At 44.1% G+C, this 16,181-nt stretch overlaps 1 protein-coding gene across 1 annotated transcript; it reads left to right on the top strand.

Moving 5' to 3' along the window:
* Nucleotides 1–2,409: 2,409 nt before the first annotated feature.
* On the top strand, nt 2,410–10,239 carry LOC116519293 (organic solute transporter subunit beta-like). Its single transcript, XM_032233131.1, has 3 exons — nt 2,410–2,526; nt 5,765–5,855; nt 9,866–10,239. Exons 1-3 carry the CDS (start codon nt 2,487–2,489, stop codon nt 10,083–10,085), a joined length of 351 nt encoding a protein of 116 aa, XP_032089022.1. The 5' UTR covers nt 2,410–2,486; the 3' UTR covers nt 10,086–10,239.
* The last annotated feature ends 5,942 nt before the right edge of the window (nt 10,240–16,181 follow it).

Below are 16,181 nucleotides of genomic sequence, written 5' to 3'. Positions count from 1 at the left end.
GATAGATAGAGCCAATAAAAGAGAATATTTGTAACTCAGGGTTGAAATGAGGGGTCCTTGGTGCTCTCTGAGCTGATTGTTTTCTTGCAGATGTTTCATTATTCAAACTAGGTAACATCACAGCACTGATGATGTTACCTAGTTTGGGTTATGGAAATGTCTACAAGGAAACCAGCAAGCAAGCATGGAGAACACCAAGGACTCCAAGAGAGAGAGGGAGGAAGGGAGGGAGGGAGAGGGAGAGGGAAGGAGGGAGGGAGAAAGAGTGTCATGGCTCCTTCACTTAATAACCAAGAAAGAAACCACTCAATTCCATTTTGCAGAATTAAGAGTACTTTTACTGATTATAAGTAATTAGAAGCTAAGCAAAGCTGGATCTGAGCAAAAGCGTGCGAAAGCATTAGATATCAATACATGATCCATTCCCCTCCCCTTGGTAACCCCAGTCCCATAGTCCAATCGTATATCTCCACAGCTGTCAGGTGGGAGACATCTTCAAAAATCATCATCAGGTTGGTATGCTGGACAGTTGGCCTTGGCGGGAAACTCCCCTCCTTCCACATGCGCAAACGAATGGTGAGAACAACTCCCAATTAACAGTCCTCCTGCACAGATCATATCCCTCCCCAAATACCATGCCCTCCTCCCTGTTTCAATGGCAGCTGAAAAGCAAGCAGCAAAACAGAAGCTGACAAAGAGAGAGGGAGGGAGTGGAGGGAGGAGATGGTAATAGCTGCTGCATACCTTTTTCAAGGCTATCTCCAATATTCCTATACAAATATCAGGTGCAAAAGATCACATCCACACATGTGGCGGTCCAATTAAATTGATTATTGCTACTCATGACTATACACCAGGAATATTCTCAACTAATGGTTAACACCAGCTACGAATTAGATAAGGGTCACAAGAATTCAAGAGGGGTTGGGTTTAGTCCATTTGTGGCGATGCAGCAACTCTAAGCTGATGCCTCTTTTGACTCCTCCTCCAGGCTCTGCTCTCCTTCTTCTAGATCACCTACCTTTCTATTCCCTCCCTGTGGCCCCCAGGCTCTGCCCCAAAGCTTCTTAAGTTCTAATTCAAGTAGCCTGTCTATTCAGCGGTCTACAGAACAGCATGATAGAAATGGAGATTTCTGACACCTTGGCTCAATCTGAGCCACCACCCAAGGCCTTCAGATCGTGTACAAGCACATTCCTTCTCATCTCGAGCTCTAGAACTTCTCTGAAGCCGCTGTTCTCTTCTTTCACCCACAACTAGAGCTTTTCGGGAAGGGCCTCCAGCTCTTTGTTGCCAAGGTTGCTCCATTTCACTGAGCTATTAAAAGTTCAGGAATAAATCCTAGATAGATTCACGAGGCTCTTTATCGAAGGAGAGAGTTTTATTAAGACGATAATTCAGAGCTCAAAAGCAGATCGCTCTTTCTTTAGCCTGCCAAGTTTCAACAAGATGATAGGTCTGATTGTTGATACAGCAGGCAATGTTCAATTAAATAAACCTGTGATGTCTTAAAGAGATTAACTTGTTTGGGACAATCTGCAAAGGTAACAGTTGGGTTCCCTGTCCTACCCTGTCACATTTTAGCCTAGGCTGGCATGTTATCTGTGTTCATAGTAGCACCATCAATACTCACTGTCTCCTCAGGGGCCTGGGTAGAAATTTTAGAAATTAGGTAGTGGAAAAGGGTACAGCTAAGAGGAATACCTAGATTGAGCATCCAAGAAGCAGACACTGACAGAGATAAAGATTTAAGAGAGGAGTTTGGGAGGCAAGTAAAAAAAAAGCATAGCAATTAAGATATTGAAGAGGGCAAGAGATGATGGATAGATGATTTTCTTTTTTCTTTTTGTTTTGATTTGCTTTTCCATTTCCCTCTCTCTGTTTTTTAAAGCATAGCAATTGAAGCACTGAAGCGGGCAAGAGACAATGAATGATTTCTCTTTTTTGTTGTTGTTTTGAATTGCTTTTCCTTTTCTTTCTCTTTTCTTTCTTTTTCAAGCTGGGTGACATGATTAAAAGTTAGATAGCAAAGAAAGAAAAAAGTCTTTTAATGAAGGGTGATTAAAAGCTAGAATAAGTGACAGAAATAAGAGAAGGGTAAATATTAGTGTATACATTTTTATATAATAAAATGAAAGTAATAACAAGAGAAAATGTGGAATAACTGAACAATGATAGACTGCAACCTAACATAAATGTGTATTATTATAATACATACATAAGTTGATTGAATGTCGTAATTATGATTAACCTTATTAGTTTTATTTGTATTAGAATGTATGACACCCAGGTGCCACATTGGTCATACATTGATTTGATAGATTTATTTTAAAAAAATGAAAAACCTGGGGAAAATGCTCACTGTCTCCTGATTTCTAACCTAGCATTGAATACAGACCAGGGTGTCCTGGCTATCATGAGGCTCCCAGCCCCAGAAGGACTCAGGAGACCTTGACAATCCTTCAGAAGACACCATCTCCCCAGAGATGCTGCAGGAGATGCTATGGCTTTTCCGAAGAGAAGATCGTAAGTGGTTCCAAGGCTTTAACCACATAATTTGTTTGGATTAGGCTGAGTCCTCTTTGTTCAGGTTTTGGGTCTTGTGGGGAGCATGATACTGGTCTTTAAAAAGGCATGTGTTCTGACCTAGGCTTTCCCAAAACACAAAGCCGACTCCTCATCCCAATAAACCCCTTTTATTTAGATTAAAGTCAATTCCTCTCCAGCAAACAGTCTTTCATGAGATTTCACAAACTACAGACCTTTATCAGGCTTGGAGAGCTGCCAGGCTGATATCTTCCAAATGCCACACTGTAGCAGCAATTACTTGGCAAGAAGTCAGGAAACAGACCTTCACCTTAAGGAATGGAACTAATTGTCTCCTGCAAACTCCCCTCCCCTTTTGCTCCTCTTTATTCCCTATGGGAAGGGCCATTCACTGTCCACTTGTGGCTTTACTTTCTTGTTCCTTAGCTGTTCCCTTCTCCTGGCAACTCTACACATGCACACACTGGGAACAGGCTCCAGCTGTTCTTCTGCCCCACTGATGAGGAGTATAAGATTATTGCATGCATAAGCTCTCTACAAGATTCTGACAACTCAAGGGAAATGAATGGGAGATAAGAAAGGCATTCTAGGTGGGCTGAACTTAGATATCTGGGGCATGTAGGGACTCATGACTTATGACGTGTTTCACCTCTCCTCTAAGGTTTCAGCCTGGTCATCTCCCACAGAATTACTGCAGTGATTGCACTCTACTCATCCCTCTGCAGATCTGTTCTGACCGAGGCTTCCAAAGAGCATGAAACCAACTCCTGGTCCCAACAAAAACCCCTTTTATTAATTACTGTGAATTCTGCTCATTCACATCCAGCAAGTCTTTCAAGGGAGGATTTACAGTCACAGACCTTCTCTGGTGTAGAATGCTGATAGGCCAATATCTGCAAATCTGGCAAGGAGTCTTGGAGAATCACAAGCCAATTAAGCGAATTAATTGTGTCTCCTGAAACTCCACTCCCCTTTTACTCCTCTTTTATTTCCTCTGGGAGGGGCCATTCATCGTCCACCTGTGGCCTTGTTCCCAAGTAGACCCCTGTTCTTTAGCTGTTCCCGTCATCTGGCAACTCTGCGCATGTGCACACTGGGAACAGGCTCCAGCTGTTCTTCTGCCTCACTGATGTCTGACTCTGAAGGCAGCTGATCACCGGCATACAGCTGTGGCCCCCTCTCTGCCTCTGACACAGAGCCCTCTTCAGAGCCTTTCCCAGACTCCAGGACTGGCTTGTGTTCCTTCCCAACCTCTTCACAGTCCAAATCTGCTGCCAGATCTGCTAGCAGAGTACAATAGCATGAAAATGAATAGAAAAGAATATCTGTAGCTCAGGGTTGACATGTGGAGCCCTTGGTGCCCTCTGAGCATGGTTCTTTTCTTGCAGAGTTTTCATTCACCATCTAGTAGGTCAATGGCCACCAACCTTTTGGGCATCAGGGAATGGTTCCATGGAGAGAGGTTTTCCCATGGACTGCAGGGAGTGTGGTTTTGCATATTACCTGCATCCCATGGATGGGCTTCGCTTGTTTGTGCGGACCAGTTGCTGGCATGCCCAGTCCACAGACCATGGGTTGGGGACCCCTGATCTAGGTAACCTCATCAGTGCTGGTTAGTGTGGGGTTTGCTCCCAGTTTGCATAGAAGAGCTTACCCTGCTGGTGCTGTGGGTTTCTCAGAATAGTTCCTTGATTCTCCCTGGTACCATGAGGCATGATGGTGCAGTGATTAGAATGCAGTACTGCAGGCTGCTTATACTGACTGCTGGCTGCCAGCAATTCGGCAGTTCGAATCTCACCAGGCTCAAGGTTGACTCAGCCTTCTGTCCTTCCGAGGTGGGTCAAATGAGGACCCAGATGGTTGGGGGCAAGATGCTGATTCTATAAACCATTAAAGAGAGGGCTGTGAAGCACTGTAAAGCGGTATATAAGTCTAAGTGCTATTGCTATTGCTACTTCCTTAATCAAGGAACTACCAAGGAGAAATCCATACCTTCAACCAGGACAGGTCAGGTAAGAGACACCAGAAGAATTGTATTCTATTGTTGTCAGGCAGGGGTGCCAAACTCAAGGCCCATGGGATGTTTTCAACCTCCACGGACTCTTGCAGCACTCCGCCGGCCCAAAAAGGGTGATGCGGAGGCCCTGCAAGCCCCCTGCATGACTCACTTTTGGCTGGCAGAGTGCTGCTGGAGGCCAGAGAGGCAGAAAACAGGCTGTGCGGAAGCCTCGCGCGGCCTCTACATGCCCTATTTTTGGCCGGCAGAGTGCTCCTGGAGGCATCTGTCCCATCTCACCCCCACTACCCCACCTGCTGGCCCACGGAGAACTACAGTGCTGATCCGGCCCTTGAAGAAATCCAGTTTGACACCGCAGTTGTAGAGTATAATAACACAACCTTGAAAGTCTAGTAGAGTTTTCCCTCTGCCCCCTCTTACATTAAGCGGAATCAGGGTGGTGTTCTTTTGAATCTTCTTCATGCGCCCCCTCCTTCCGCAGGGCTGAAATGTCATTGGGTGTCTCTTATCTGCTAACAATTAACAATTAACCAGGGAATAAAGAACATGTAAACAGTTGAGCAGAGCTTGCCTCCAGAAGCTGTGGGTGCTCCATCCCTGGAGGTATTTAAGAAGTGATTAGACAGCCATTTGTCAGGAGTGGTGTAGAGTGTGGCAAGGGGTTGCACTAGAAGACCTCCAAGGCCCCTTCTAACCACATTATTCTGTTATTCCTTTACCGACTTTAACTCTGTCTTCTTCTATAAGGAGCAAGTCAAATAGTCAACATGGTGGCTGCAGATGTGTAACTGAAGCTTCACCCCAGAAGGTTGTCCTTGCAGCTGCCATCTTGACTTTTGTGACTCATTCCTTGCCTTCCACAGTTGCCCTAAAAAGGTGAGACAAAACTGAAGATGAGAAGATTATATAAGTCTCCTTGAACATCTGGAATAGAATAGAATAGAATAACAAAGTTGGAAGAGACCTTGGAGGTCTTCTAGTCCATACCCCTGCTTAGGCAGGAAACCCTACACCCCTTCAGACAAATGGTTATCCAACATCTTCTTAAAAACTTCCAGTGTTGGAACATTCACAACTTCTGGAGGCAAGTTGTTCCACTGGTTAATTGTTCTAACTGTCAGGAAATTTCTCCTTAGTTTCTCCTTAGTTTCTTAGGACATTAACCCATCCACATGAATTCCTTATCATTTTCTCTTTCAGCATCTGCATGGAATTACTCTATCCTGGGCCTTTCCATTGTCGTTCTGCTCATTGGTGTTGTGCTCCTGGGAGCAAATATTAGGGCCAACAGGTATGAAGAAGTCATATTTCGGAGTGATAATATTGGGCTTTTGCTTGGCATCCAGCGTACCTCTGAATACAGGACTCCATAGTGGCAAGACAAATCCAATTCTGAGTTTGTTTAGTGTATTAAACGCCATCTTAATCAAACCCTTTAGGATGGTGGAACAAACAGAGGCTCAAAACCCACCACAGTTAAACTACATTAACTAAAGTTGCTAGTTCTCTTCATAATTTAGTTAGGTAAGTTAGGTAACTAACCTGGCCAACTGTGCTTATTTTCACTGCAGACGTCTGTGGAGATTTTCAATCATCATCCAGGTCATGGTTGTCTCCAAAGTGTTTTTTTTTTTTCCCCAAAAAGACATCTGGACTGTTTTTTTTTCACCTTGAGGAAGACATTTTGCTTCTCAGCCAAGAAGCTTCATTGATTCCGGCAGGATAGTGGGGGTGATGGAAGGATTAGAACCTCTTCCTCAAGGGGAAAACAATAGTTGGAAGAAAACTCCAGTCCGGTTCCAAGCCAGGAGAAAGGCACTGGAAATAAATGGAGGCTGGTTGGAAAGTTATCGATGAGAAGAACCAAGAACAGCATGTAGTTCTGGGGCAGCTGACAAAATGGGCTTGGGATAGTTGGCTTTTACACATTTTGGGGGGTTGTTTTGACCTAGGCTTCCCCAAAAAGCACGAAGCAGAGTCCTGGTCCTGACAAAAGCCCTTTTATTAAACGAATATGAATTCCTCTCATTCACATTCATCAAAGGCCTGGCAAAAAGTCTTTCAAAGGAGTATTTATGACTACAGACTTTATCTATCTTGGAAAGCTGCCATGGAAATATTTTCCAAATGAGGTGCTGTGCAAGGAAAAACTTGGACCTGTCCTTCTTAATCCCATCAACTGGAGTTGAAGGTGTTTTATTTGTGAATAGGCTGGCCCAATCTTTCTTAATGGGCACAAATTATCCATCTCTAAAGACTTGGGCATCTGATGGAGGATGTTGGAGCTGCTTTCTGCCTTTGTTAAGATTTTTTCCCGATTTGTTCTTTAGGGAGATATAATATTCTGCCTCTTTTAATATTCCCCAAATATTTCATTCTCGGGAGGGGGGAGGGTGGATGGGCTTCCTACACAATCCAGTTTCCTTTTGAAAAAAAAAACCACTTTTGAGATTTCACTGTAGACCTATTCTTCAAACTACATACATACTGTATTTTTCAGAGTATAAGACGCACCGGAATATAAGATGCACCAAGGTTTTGAAGATGCAATTTTTTTTAAAAAAGTAGGTAGATAGATAGAGGGATAGAGAGGGAGAGAAAGAGAGAGAAATACAGTAGGTAGGGAGGGAGAGGGAGAGAGTAGTTAGGTAGGTAGGTAGATAAAGGGATATATATATAAGTTCAACTTCTTCTGAGCTGGTTTAGTGTAAGGGTTAAGCCACTAGACTAGAAACTGGGAGACTGTGAGTTCCAGTCCTGCCTTGGACACAAAGCTATCTTGGGCCAGTCACTTTCTCTTAACCCTAGAAAGGAAGCAATGGCAAGCCACTTCTGAAATCTTGCAGTGATTAGTTCCCAGGAATGAAAAACTAACTCCAAGGCACACATATACAAAGAGCCAAGCCCCAAAAATGCTTTTTCAAAAGGCAGCTGGACTTTGTTTTTGTACTTTTCCCTTGAAGATGTTTCGCTTTTCATCCAAGAAGCTTCCTCAGCTCTGAAGCTTATTGGATGAGAAGTGAAGCATCTTCAAGGGGGAAAAAAATAAACAAAGCCAGTTGCTTTTTGAAAAAGCACTTTTGGGACAACCATGGCCTGGATGATTGAGAATCTCCATAGGACTAAGGTGACCAGATTTCAGATTGGTAAAGAGGGACACCTTTGACCGGAGGGGGGGGCTTGATTAAAAATTTTATACGGAGCAACAAAAATTTTCATACAACGCAAAAATAGTATTGTAATATTTTTTTTATTTCAACATAACTACAATTTACAAATATAAATTGTAACTGTTGCCAAACATCAAAATTTTGATAATGTGACCATGAGGATGCTGTAACGGTCGCTAAGTGTGAAAATGGCCGCTAAGTGTGAAAATGGTCGCTAAGTGTGAAAAATGGTCATTAGTCACTTTTTTCAATGCCATTGTAACTTTGGTCACCATACCACCTTTCTTGCCACAGTTCTTAAGTGAATAACTGCAGCTGGTATTTTGTATTTTGGATAGAATCTTTTTTTAAATAGTCTAAGACAATTTAAAAAAAGAATCCACACAGAATAAATTGAAGTAAAACATTTCAAACTATTCCACACAGAATAAATTGAAGTAAAACTATTTTTAAAAATTCTATGCACAATATATTTCAAAGTATTGTGCATAGAATTTTTAAAAATGGTTTCACTTCAATTTATTTTGGATAGAATCTTTTTTTAAATAGTCTAAGACAATTAAAAAAAAGAATCCACACAGAATAAAACTATTTTAAAAACTCCTATGCACAATAAATAAAATATTATTTTAAAATACATTAAAAAAATAAAAGAAAAAAACCCAGCTCACTACCAGCAGGCAGGCACTCCAAGTCAATCCAGAATGATGTAGATGTTAATACAAAGAACTGAGCAAATTAAAATGGTGAAATAGTCCCAGGGAAATATTTTTCAAAGAAAAATGAGGAGCCACCATTTTTTCCCACACGAGCCGACCTCCAACCTCCATGCCCCTCCCCTCCAGGAAATCCAGGAAGGAACAATCGCTACTATTCTAGCCTTAGTATTTCCTGCAGCTCTATGGTACTGGGTCATCTTTCTTATAAAATGAGGTAAAAGGGGCGCGGGGGGGCGTTTTCTTGCTTTAACGTTTTAATATCTTCAATTAAAGTACTGAGACATAGAGAGGGATTAGACAGGATGTCTTTTGTCTTGCCCCGGTTAGGATTTCTTAAGCAAATCCACTGGGCTTTCAACATGAAGCCAGAAAAATCGGGACTTTTTTAAAACGCCCCCGGGACACGGGACAAATTGTTAGAAATCGTGACTGTCCTGCCAAAATTGGGACGTCTGGTCACCTTACCATAGACACAAAGAGCAAGCCAATATTATATTTGTGGTGTGATTAGGCTTAGGTGAGCCCTGGTTAGTTAGTTAATTATTATTTATTTAATTAGTTAGTTTGTTGAACATGTGCAAGATAACAGGTCTAAGTATAAACATGGACATGAACACAGGAAATGGGTACGAATAAATGGGGACAGTAGGACAGGGACGTTAGGCATGCTGGTGCGCTTATGCAAGCCCCCTTGATGGACCTCTTAGGAATGGTGTGAGGTCCACGGTAGGCAGTTTAAGGTTGAAGCTGTGGGGTTTTGAGGATGTAACAACCGAGACAGGTAGAACATTCCAGGCATTGACCACTCTGTTGCTGAAGTCGTATTTTCTGCAATCAAATTTGGAGAGGTTGACCTTGAGTTTGTATCCATTGTTTGCCTGTGTATTATTATGGCTAAAGTTGAAGTAGTCATTGACAGGTAGGACATTGTAACAGGCAATTTTGTGTACTACGCTTAGGTCAGACCGAAGGTGGCACAATACCAGGTTGTCCAAGCCCAAAATTTCAAGCCTAGTGGCATAAGGGATTCTATTGTGAGCAGAGGAGTGGAGGACTCTTCTTGTGAAAGACCTTTGGACTTGCTCCATTGTATTAATGTCCAATATACAGTGTGGATTCCAGGCAGACGAGCTGTATTCCAGAATTGGTCTGGGAAAAGTTTTGTATGCTCTAGTTTGCAGTACAATGTTACCAGAAAAGAAGCTTTGCATTAATTAAACTAATTTAAATTAATTAATTTAAGTCAAGTTAATTCCATCTCCGTTTCCAAACTTTCCCAAAGCAGGGTTCATGTCTTTGCATGCTTATTTTGAGCGAGTCTTAGGTTCCCCTAACTGCCTGCTATCATCTCTGGAGGTGAATGCTCGGAAATGGATGGTTGAGGAGACATTGTTTTTTTCTCCATTCCACAGAAACCACAAGGTCCTTTTCCCACACAAAGAAGGCTATGAAGACACCCCGCTGGATGAAGAAGAAGCGAAGCAGGCGTTCGTGTTGCTAAACAAAGAGAATCCGGATCGAGCTGAAGACAATTTGCTTCCCAAAACACCAATCTTGGGAGACGTGATGGTACGCTGGAAGGATGGGAAAACATCACCCCTCTATGCTGATGCCAACGAAGCAGAAGCATAGCACCTAATAATATTCATATTTTGGCTTTTTTGAAACCCGGGAGGATTTCTGGACTATTGACATTTTTTGTACCGCGGGTCTCAAAGCCAAATTCATTAAGTGGAATCAAAAAGCCAGCAAAAAACAAAACCCTACTGCCTTTGAGTTGCAGAAGATCAATAATCCATCAAACAATTCATCTACCAGCTGTCTTCACACGATAGGTTGAACTAAGTTGGCCTAGTGCAGTGGTGGGATTCAAATAATTTAACAACCGGTTCTCTGCCCTAATGACCAGCTGGGTAGGCGTGGCTCGGTGGCCATGTGATTGGGTGTGGCCAACTCAACATCACTCATGTCGATGGGCACTTCTCCTTAGCTGTTACAATGTAATAAGGGTTAACTGGAGAGGCAGATTCTGAAAGCAGAGCAATAAAGATGAGGCTAGAAATAACACCAGAATGTTTCCTTCCTGCCTTCCTTACAGGATTAGCCCTGTAAAGTGGGGAAAAAACAAAATGAGATTTCGTCCAACAACCGGTTCTCCAAACTACTTAGGAAGTTAACAACCGGTTCTCCCGAAGAGGTGTGAACTGGCTGAATCCCACCAGTGGCCTAGTGGCTTCCTTCACACAACATGCTAAGCCTGGTCAGTTGGTTTCTGTTAGTGTTAATCTTAGAATATAGAATAACAGGGCTGGAAGGGACCTTGGCGGTCTTATAAGCCCTGCCTAGGCAGGAAACCCTACACCACTTGATCAAAACAAAACCTTGATTGGTTCTGTTTTGTGTCCTAGTGTAGAATGCCACCAGAGAGTTCACAAACCTGTGACAGCCCCCTCAAAACAGCCATAACTTCAGTGGCACAGTTGGGGTTGCCATCTTGACTTCGCCATCTATGAGGAGACCCCCTGATGCCAACCTGACTCAATGAGTTGAGTTGTGGGTGAACTCAGAAAAAGGACCAATTGTGGATATTATATGAAGGTCGTTGCTTTGCTATGTTGCACCGACCTGCCAAAAAAAAAATCTGTCAGATTATCTGGAAAGGTGTTTAAGGTCTCCTGATTTTGATTTTTCACTGATCATTTGTGATCGCATGTTAAAAGAGGGTGGAATTTGATCATTTGATCATCTGGATCTATTTGGACCTTTTCTGTGGATGCCCTTGGTGGTGGTCTGACCTAGGCTCCCCGAGAAAGCATAAGCCACAACCTTAGTCCCAAAAACCCTCTTTTATTTAGATGGCTGTGAATTATAGTCATTCAAGGCCGTAACCAGAGGTGAGTTCCTACTGGTTCGGATTGATTCAGCCAAACCGGTAGTAACTTGGCAGCCTGGGTTGCTAGAACCGGCAGTGACTCAGGCCTGCCATGCTCCCAAACCAGTTCTCTCGGCGGCTCCATAGCCAGCGCCATCTTATTTTTGGCTATGTGCAGAAGGATTTTTTTAGTACTGCACATGCGGCACATCCCTGAGCAAACCAGTAGTAGCAGCAGCCAGGACCCACCCCTGCCTGTAATGATTCACAAACAGTCTGTGAAGAGTCTGACAGATGTCTGCTCGAGTTGCCGCAGTCTTTCAGGGTAATGTTGATAAGCGCCCACCTTTATCTCCCTTGAAACGCTGCCAGAGACCGAATTGCCAATTAGTTTTGCAAGGCCAAACGTAGCACAGAATCAAACAGAACTTCTCAGAGCTTGAACCGACTATATGAACTAATTGGCTCACATCCCTTTGCTTCTCTTTTATGTCTTATGGGAGGGGCCAATCATCTCCAAGCCTTACTCCCAAATTGCCCTTTTTTTCTTAATCATTCTTGCCTTCTGGCAGCTCTGCGCATGTGCACACTGGGAACAGGTTCACACTGTTCTTCTGCCTCACTGATGTCTGACTCTGAAGGCAGCTGATAACTGGCATATGGCTCTGGCCCCCTCTCTGCCTCCGACACAGAGCCCTCATCCGAGCCTTCCCAGCCTCCAGGACTGGCCCATGTTCCTCCCCAACCTCCCCACTGTCCGACTCTACTGCCAGTTCCGCAGGCCTCAACAGACACTCTTGGTGGTTCTGTTGTGCCAATATTAGCTGCCTTCTAGGAGGTAATAATTTGAGACAGGTGGGAGCCTCCAAAATTTGAAACAAGGAGAAGGGATGGGGGAAGGCTAGGCTATGATGAGAGCTTTGGATGATATTCGAGCAGCCCTGTGACCTCCAAAGAAACCAGGTCAACGTTTTTGCCATCCGTTCAAGCCAAAGTCCATTAAAAGGCTTTTAAAGGCGGCTACATCTCTAGATCTACCATTATGTGATACAATGCCAATCTTTCTGATGAAAACCAGAGAGATTCCTTTGTCTTTTCTGCGATGCACTTCAGCCTAATCCAGATATTCTCCAGACGCCTCGACGTTCAACCCCTCCGAATTCTTTTTTGGAACAATTATCCTGGCTGCTGTAGGCTGTTTCATATGCATCAAAAGCAAAAGGGAAGGAAAGAAAGAGGGATGTTCCATGAGATTGTATCTGTCCCGCGACTGCATTTATATTGGTTGATTGTAATCTCCCTGACTCCTAAAGGTGCTTTTTTGAGAGGCAACTGGGCTTCCTGGTTTTTCTTTGAAGATGTTTTGCTTCTCATCCAAGAAGCTTCTTCAGCTCTTCAGAGAAGCTTCTTCTCCTATCATGTCTCCACTGGTTCTTCTCTTCACTAGAAAAATCATGCCCAGCTCAGTGGCGGGTTCCGGGTCCCATCACAACCGGTATGCTGCGACGAGGCCGGGCATGTGCTCAGGTGCTGCACACGGATGCACACCCACATCCACACCCACCCCGTGACTCTCCGGCTGCTCGGTGGAGCATCGCGCAGGCACCGTAGGTTGCATGCACATGCACAAACAGCCTGGTTGGGTAAAACACAGCTCAGCAACACGGGCGGGCTGGCGAGCCGGCCTCCAAAGCATCGTACCAGAATGGTGCTTGCGGCTCTCAGCAGGCACCAGTATGCCTGTACCAGGGCATACCGCCCGCAACCCACCACTGGCCCAGTTCCTGCAACCGTTCATCATATGTTTTAGCCTCCAGACCCTAATCCTCCTGGTTGCTCTTCTCTGCACTTTTTCTGAAGAAGCTTCTTGGATGAGAAGCGAGAGGTCTTGGAGAACTATGCAGTCAGATCTCCAAGAATAAAGTCAAACCTAATTCTAGGCTTTTCCATTACAAGAGTCTGTTTCTCGGGCATATCAGAAGGGGGCTTTGGGGTGGTGAGTTAGGCTGTCTTCGATCCGGAGAGTCATCTAATCAGCCAGGCAGCCTTAGTCCCAGAGGTGCTTTTTCAAGAGGTAACTGGACCTTCTTTCCTTGAAGATGCTTCGCTTCCCATCCAAGAAGCTTCTTCAGCTCTGACTGGATGGTGGGGAATAGCAGGATTTATACTCCTTGCAGACAGCTGGTCATTCAAATTGTTTCAGAGAGTCTTTAAGGTCACCTGGAGATTTGACCAGCTGTCTACAAGGAGTATAAATCCTTCCGTTCCCCATCATCCAGCGAGAGCTGAAGAAGCTGAGAAGCAAAACATCTTCAAGGAAAAACCAGAAAGTCCAGTTGCCTCTTGAAGAAAGCACCTTTGGGACAACCGTGACCGGGATGACTGAAAATCCCCATAGATATTCCACTACTACTAATTTTAGGGCTGAAGTAGATCGGACAAACAAGTTTTAGGGGTTTTCCCTCCCTTCTTCTCTAAGGAGCACTCAAGCTGTTATGTGAGCAACACAGCAACTTCCAAGGAAACCAGAGGAATATTTTTTACCACTAGTCCAAGCGAACGTCCATTAAAAAGGCTTTTTCAAGATCTCTAGATCTGCTATCTGTAGGTGGCATAATGCCATTCTTTCCAATGACCCTGACAGGATTGGGACATGAGCAATAGCAATAGCAATAGCAGATTTTTATATACCGCTTCATAGGCTTTCAGCCCTCTCTAAGCGGTTTACAGAGTCAGCATATTGCCCCCAACAACAATCCGGGTCCTCATTTTACCCACCTCGGAAGGATGGAAGGCTGAGTCAACCCTGAGCCGGTGAGATTTGAACCGCTGAACTGCTGATCTAGCAGTCAGCTGAAGTGGCCTGCAGTACTGCACTCTACCCACTGCGCCACCTCGGCAGACATTTTAGCTAGGGTTTGTTTAATTAGGAGGGGGCCTGGCTGACATTTACCCCAAAAGTAAAGAGGGTACAGTAGGCAGGTTTGGGGTTCGGAGGAAATGTTTTAGATTGGCAGGAAGGAACTGAGCCAGTGGTGGGTTTCAAAAATTGTTGGAACCTACTCTGTGGGTGTGGCCTCCTTTGTGGGAGTGGCTTGCCACCCATGTGACTAGATGGGAGTGGCTTGCCGCCCATGTGACCAGATATGAAATTATGAATTAGTACTTAGGTCGGTCCAAGTAGCTATTCAGAAACTCTGGCATTGAAGCATGCAAGTCTTAAAGCTGTCAAGTTACAAGATCCTTGCCAGTGGTGGGTTTCAAAAACATTTGGAACCTCTTCTGTAGGTGTGGCCTGCTTTCCGGGTCCACTGGTGGAACCTCTTCTAACCGGTTTGGTAGATTTGATGAACTGGTTCTACCGAATAGGTGCGAACTGGTAGGAACCCACCTCTGAACTGAGCCTGCTGTGCCCAAGACAGAATTTGAGCAAATTAGTGCTTATGGGTGCTACACTAGTGAACCCAATGCCTAGCCATGGTCTGTGTGATTCAATGCAGGCAGGTTTTTTGTGTTGATTAGGACAAATGATTAGGACATATAGACTGGGTGAAACCAGCTTAACAGCAGGGACTGTGAAAGGGATCTTGGAGACTTAGTGGACAACAAGCTAAATATGAGCCAGCAGTATGTGGTGGCAGCCAAAAAAGCCAACACAATCCTAAATTGCATTAACAGAGGGATTCAATTAAGATCAAGGAAGGTACTGATACCACTCTATAAAGCCTTATTAAGACCACACTTATAATACTGTATCCAGTTTTGGTCAGCACACTATGAAAAAGATGTGGAGACTCTAGAAAGAGTGCAGAGAAGAGCAACCAAGATGATTAAGGGACTGGAGATGGTTGCAGGAACTGGGCTTGGCTAGTCTAGTGAAGAGATCGACCAGGGGGGACATGATAGCAGTCTTCCAATATTTGAGGGGCTGCCACAGAGAGGAGGGGGGTCAACCTATTTTCCAAAGCACCCGAAAGCCAGACAAGGAATAATGGATTGAAATCAAACAAGGGGAGATTCAACCTAGAAATAGGGAGACATTTTCTGACAGTGAGAACAATCAACCCACGGAACAGAAGTTGCCTTCAGAAGTTGTGGGAGCTTCATCACAGTGATTAGAGATTAGATTGCCATTTGTCAGAAATGGTGTAGAGTCTCCTGCTTGGGTAGGTGGGGTGGGGGTGGGGTTTGGACTGGATGGCCTACAAGGTCCCTTCCAACTCTGTTAATCTGATTATCTAATTTGAGTTGATGAGGAGAAATTAGCACGAAGGACAAAGGACTGAACACGTTTCATTGTCTGCCCAGCAACGCTAGAGGGTGCTGTGTATTTGTACAATCTGCATTTTGTCAGTGCAAAAGGGATCATCATAAAACCCATGATTGGTTCTCACAGTCATATATTCCCTGGCACATCAATGCGCTTTGCTTAGGCTTGTGGGTCCATTTGTCCATTTTGTGCTTTTCTGCCTCTGTCCTGCCTTTGTTTTATTTTTTACAAACTGTTCCTCCAAACACAGGGGGGAAATAGAAGGGCCGCATGTTATTATTTCTTCCACTGGCTGAACAGTTCTGTGGTTTTTGTTTTTCCAACCATCTTTCTCTTATTGAGGGAAGAGAACTTAGGCGTTCAGAAAGGAATGTTGATGAAATCGTGACGTGGAGTGTGGTTTTTCTTAACCACTAAGGGACATGGAAAACATGGGGTGGGTATGAATGTCCAAATTTTCAAATGTCCAGAATTCCAAAACAAGGCAGGACAAGAAGCAATGGATGGAAACTAATCAAGGAGAGAAGAAACCTAGAACTAAGGAGAAATTTCCTGACAGTGAGAACAATTAACCAGTGGAACGGCT

This window comes from Thamnophis elegans, chromosome 16 (assembly GCF_009769535.1).
Source record: "Thamnophis elegans isolate rThaEle1 chromosome 16, rThaEle1.pri, whole genome shotgun sequence".
Taxonomy (NCBI): Eukaryota; Metazoa; Chordata; class Lepidosauria; order Squamata; family Colubridae; genus Thamnophis; species Thamnophis elegans.
Note: the sequence above shows the minus strand (reverse complement) of the source record. Positions and strands in the feature narration are given on the sequence as shown.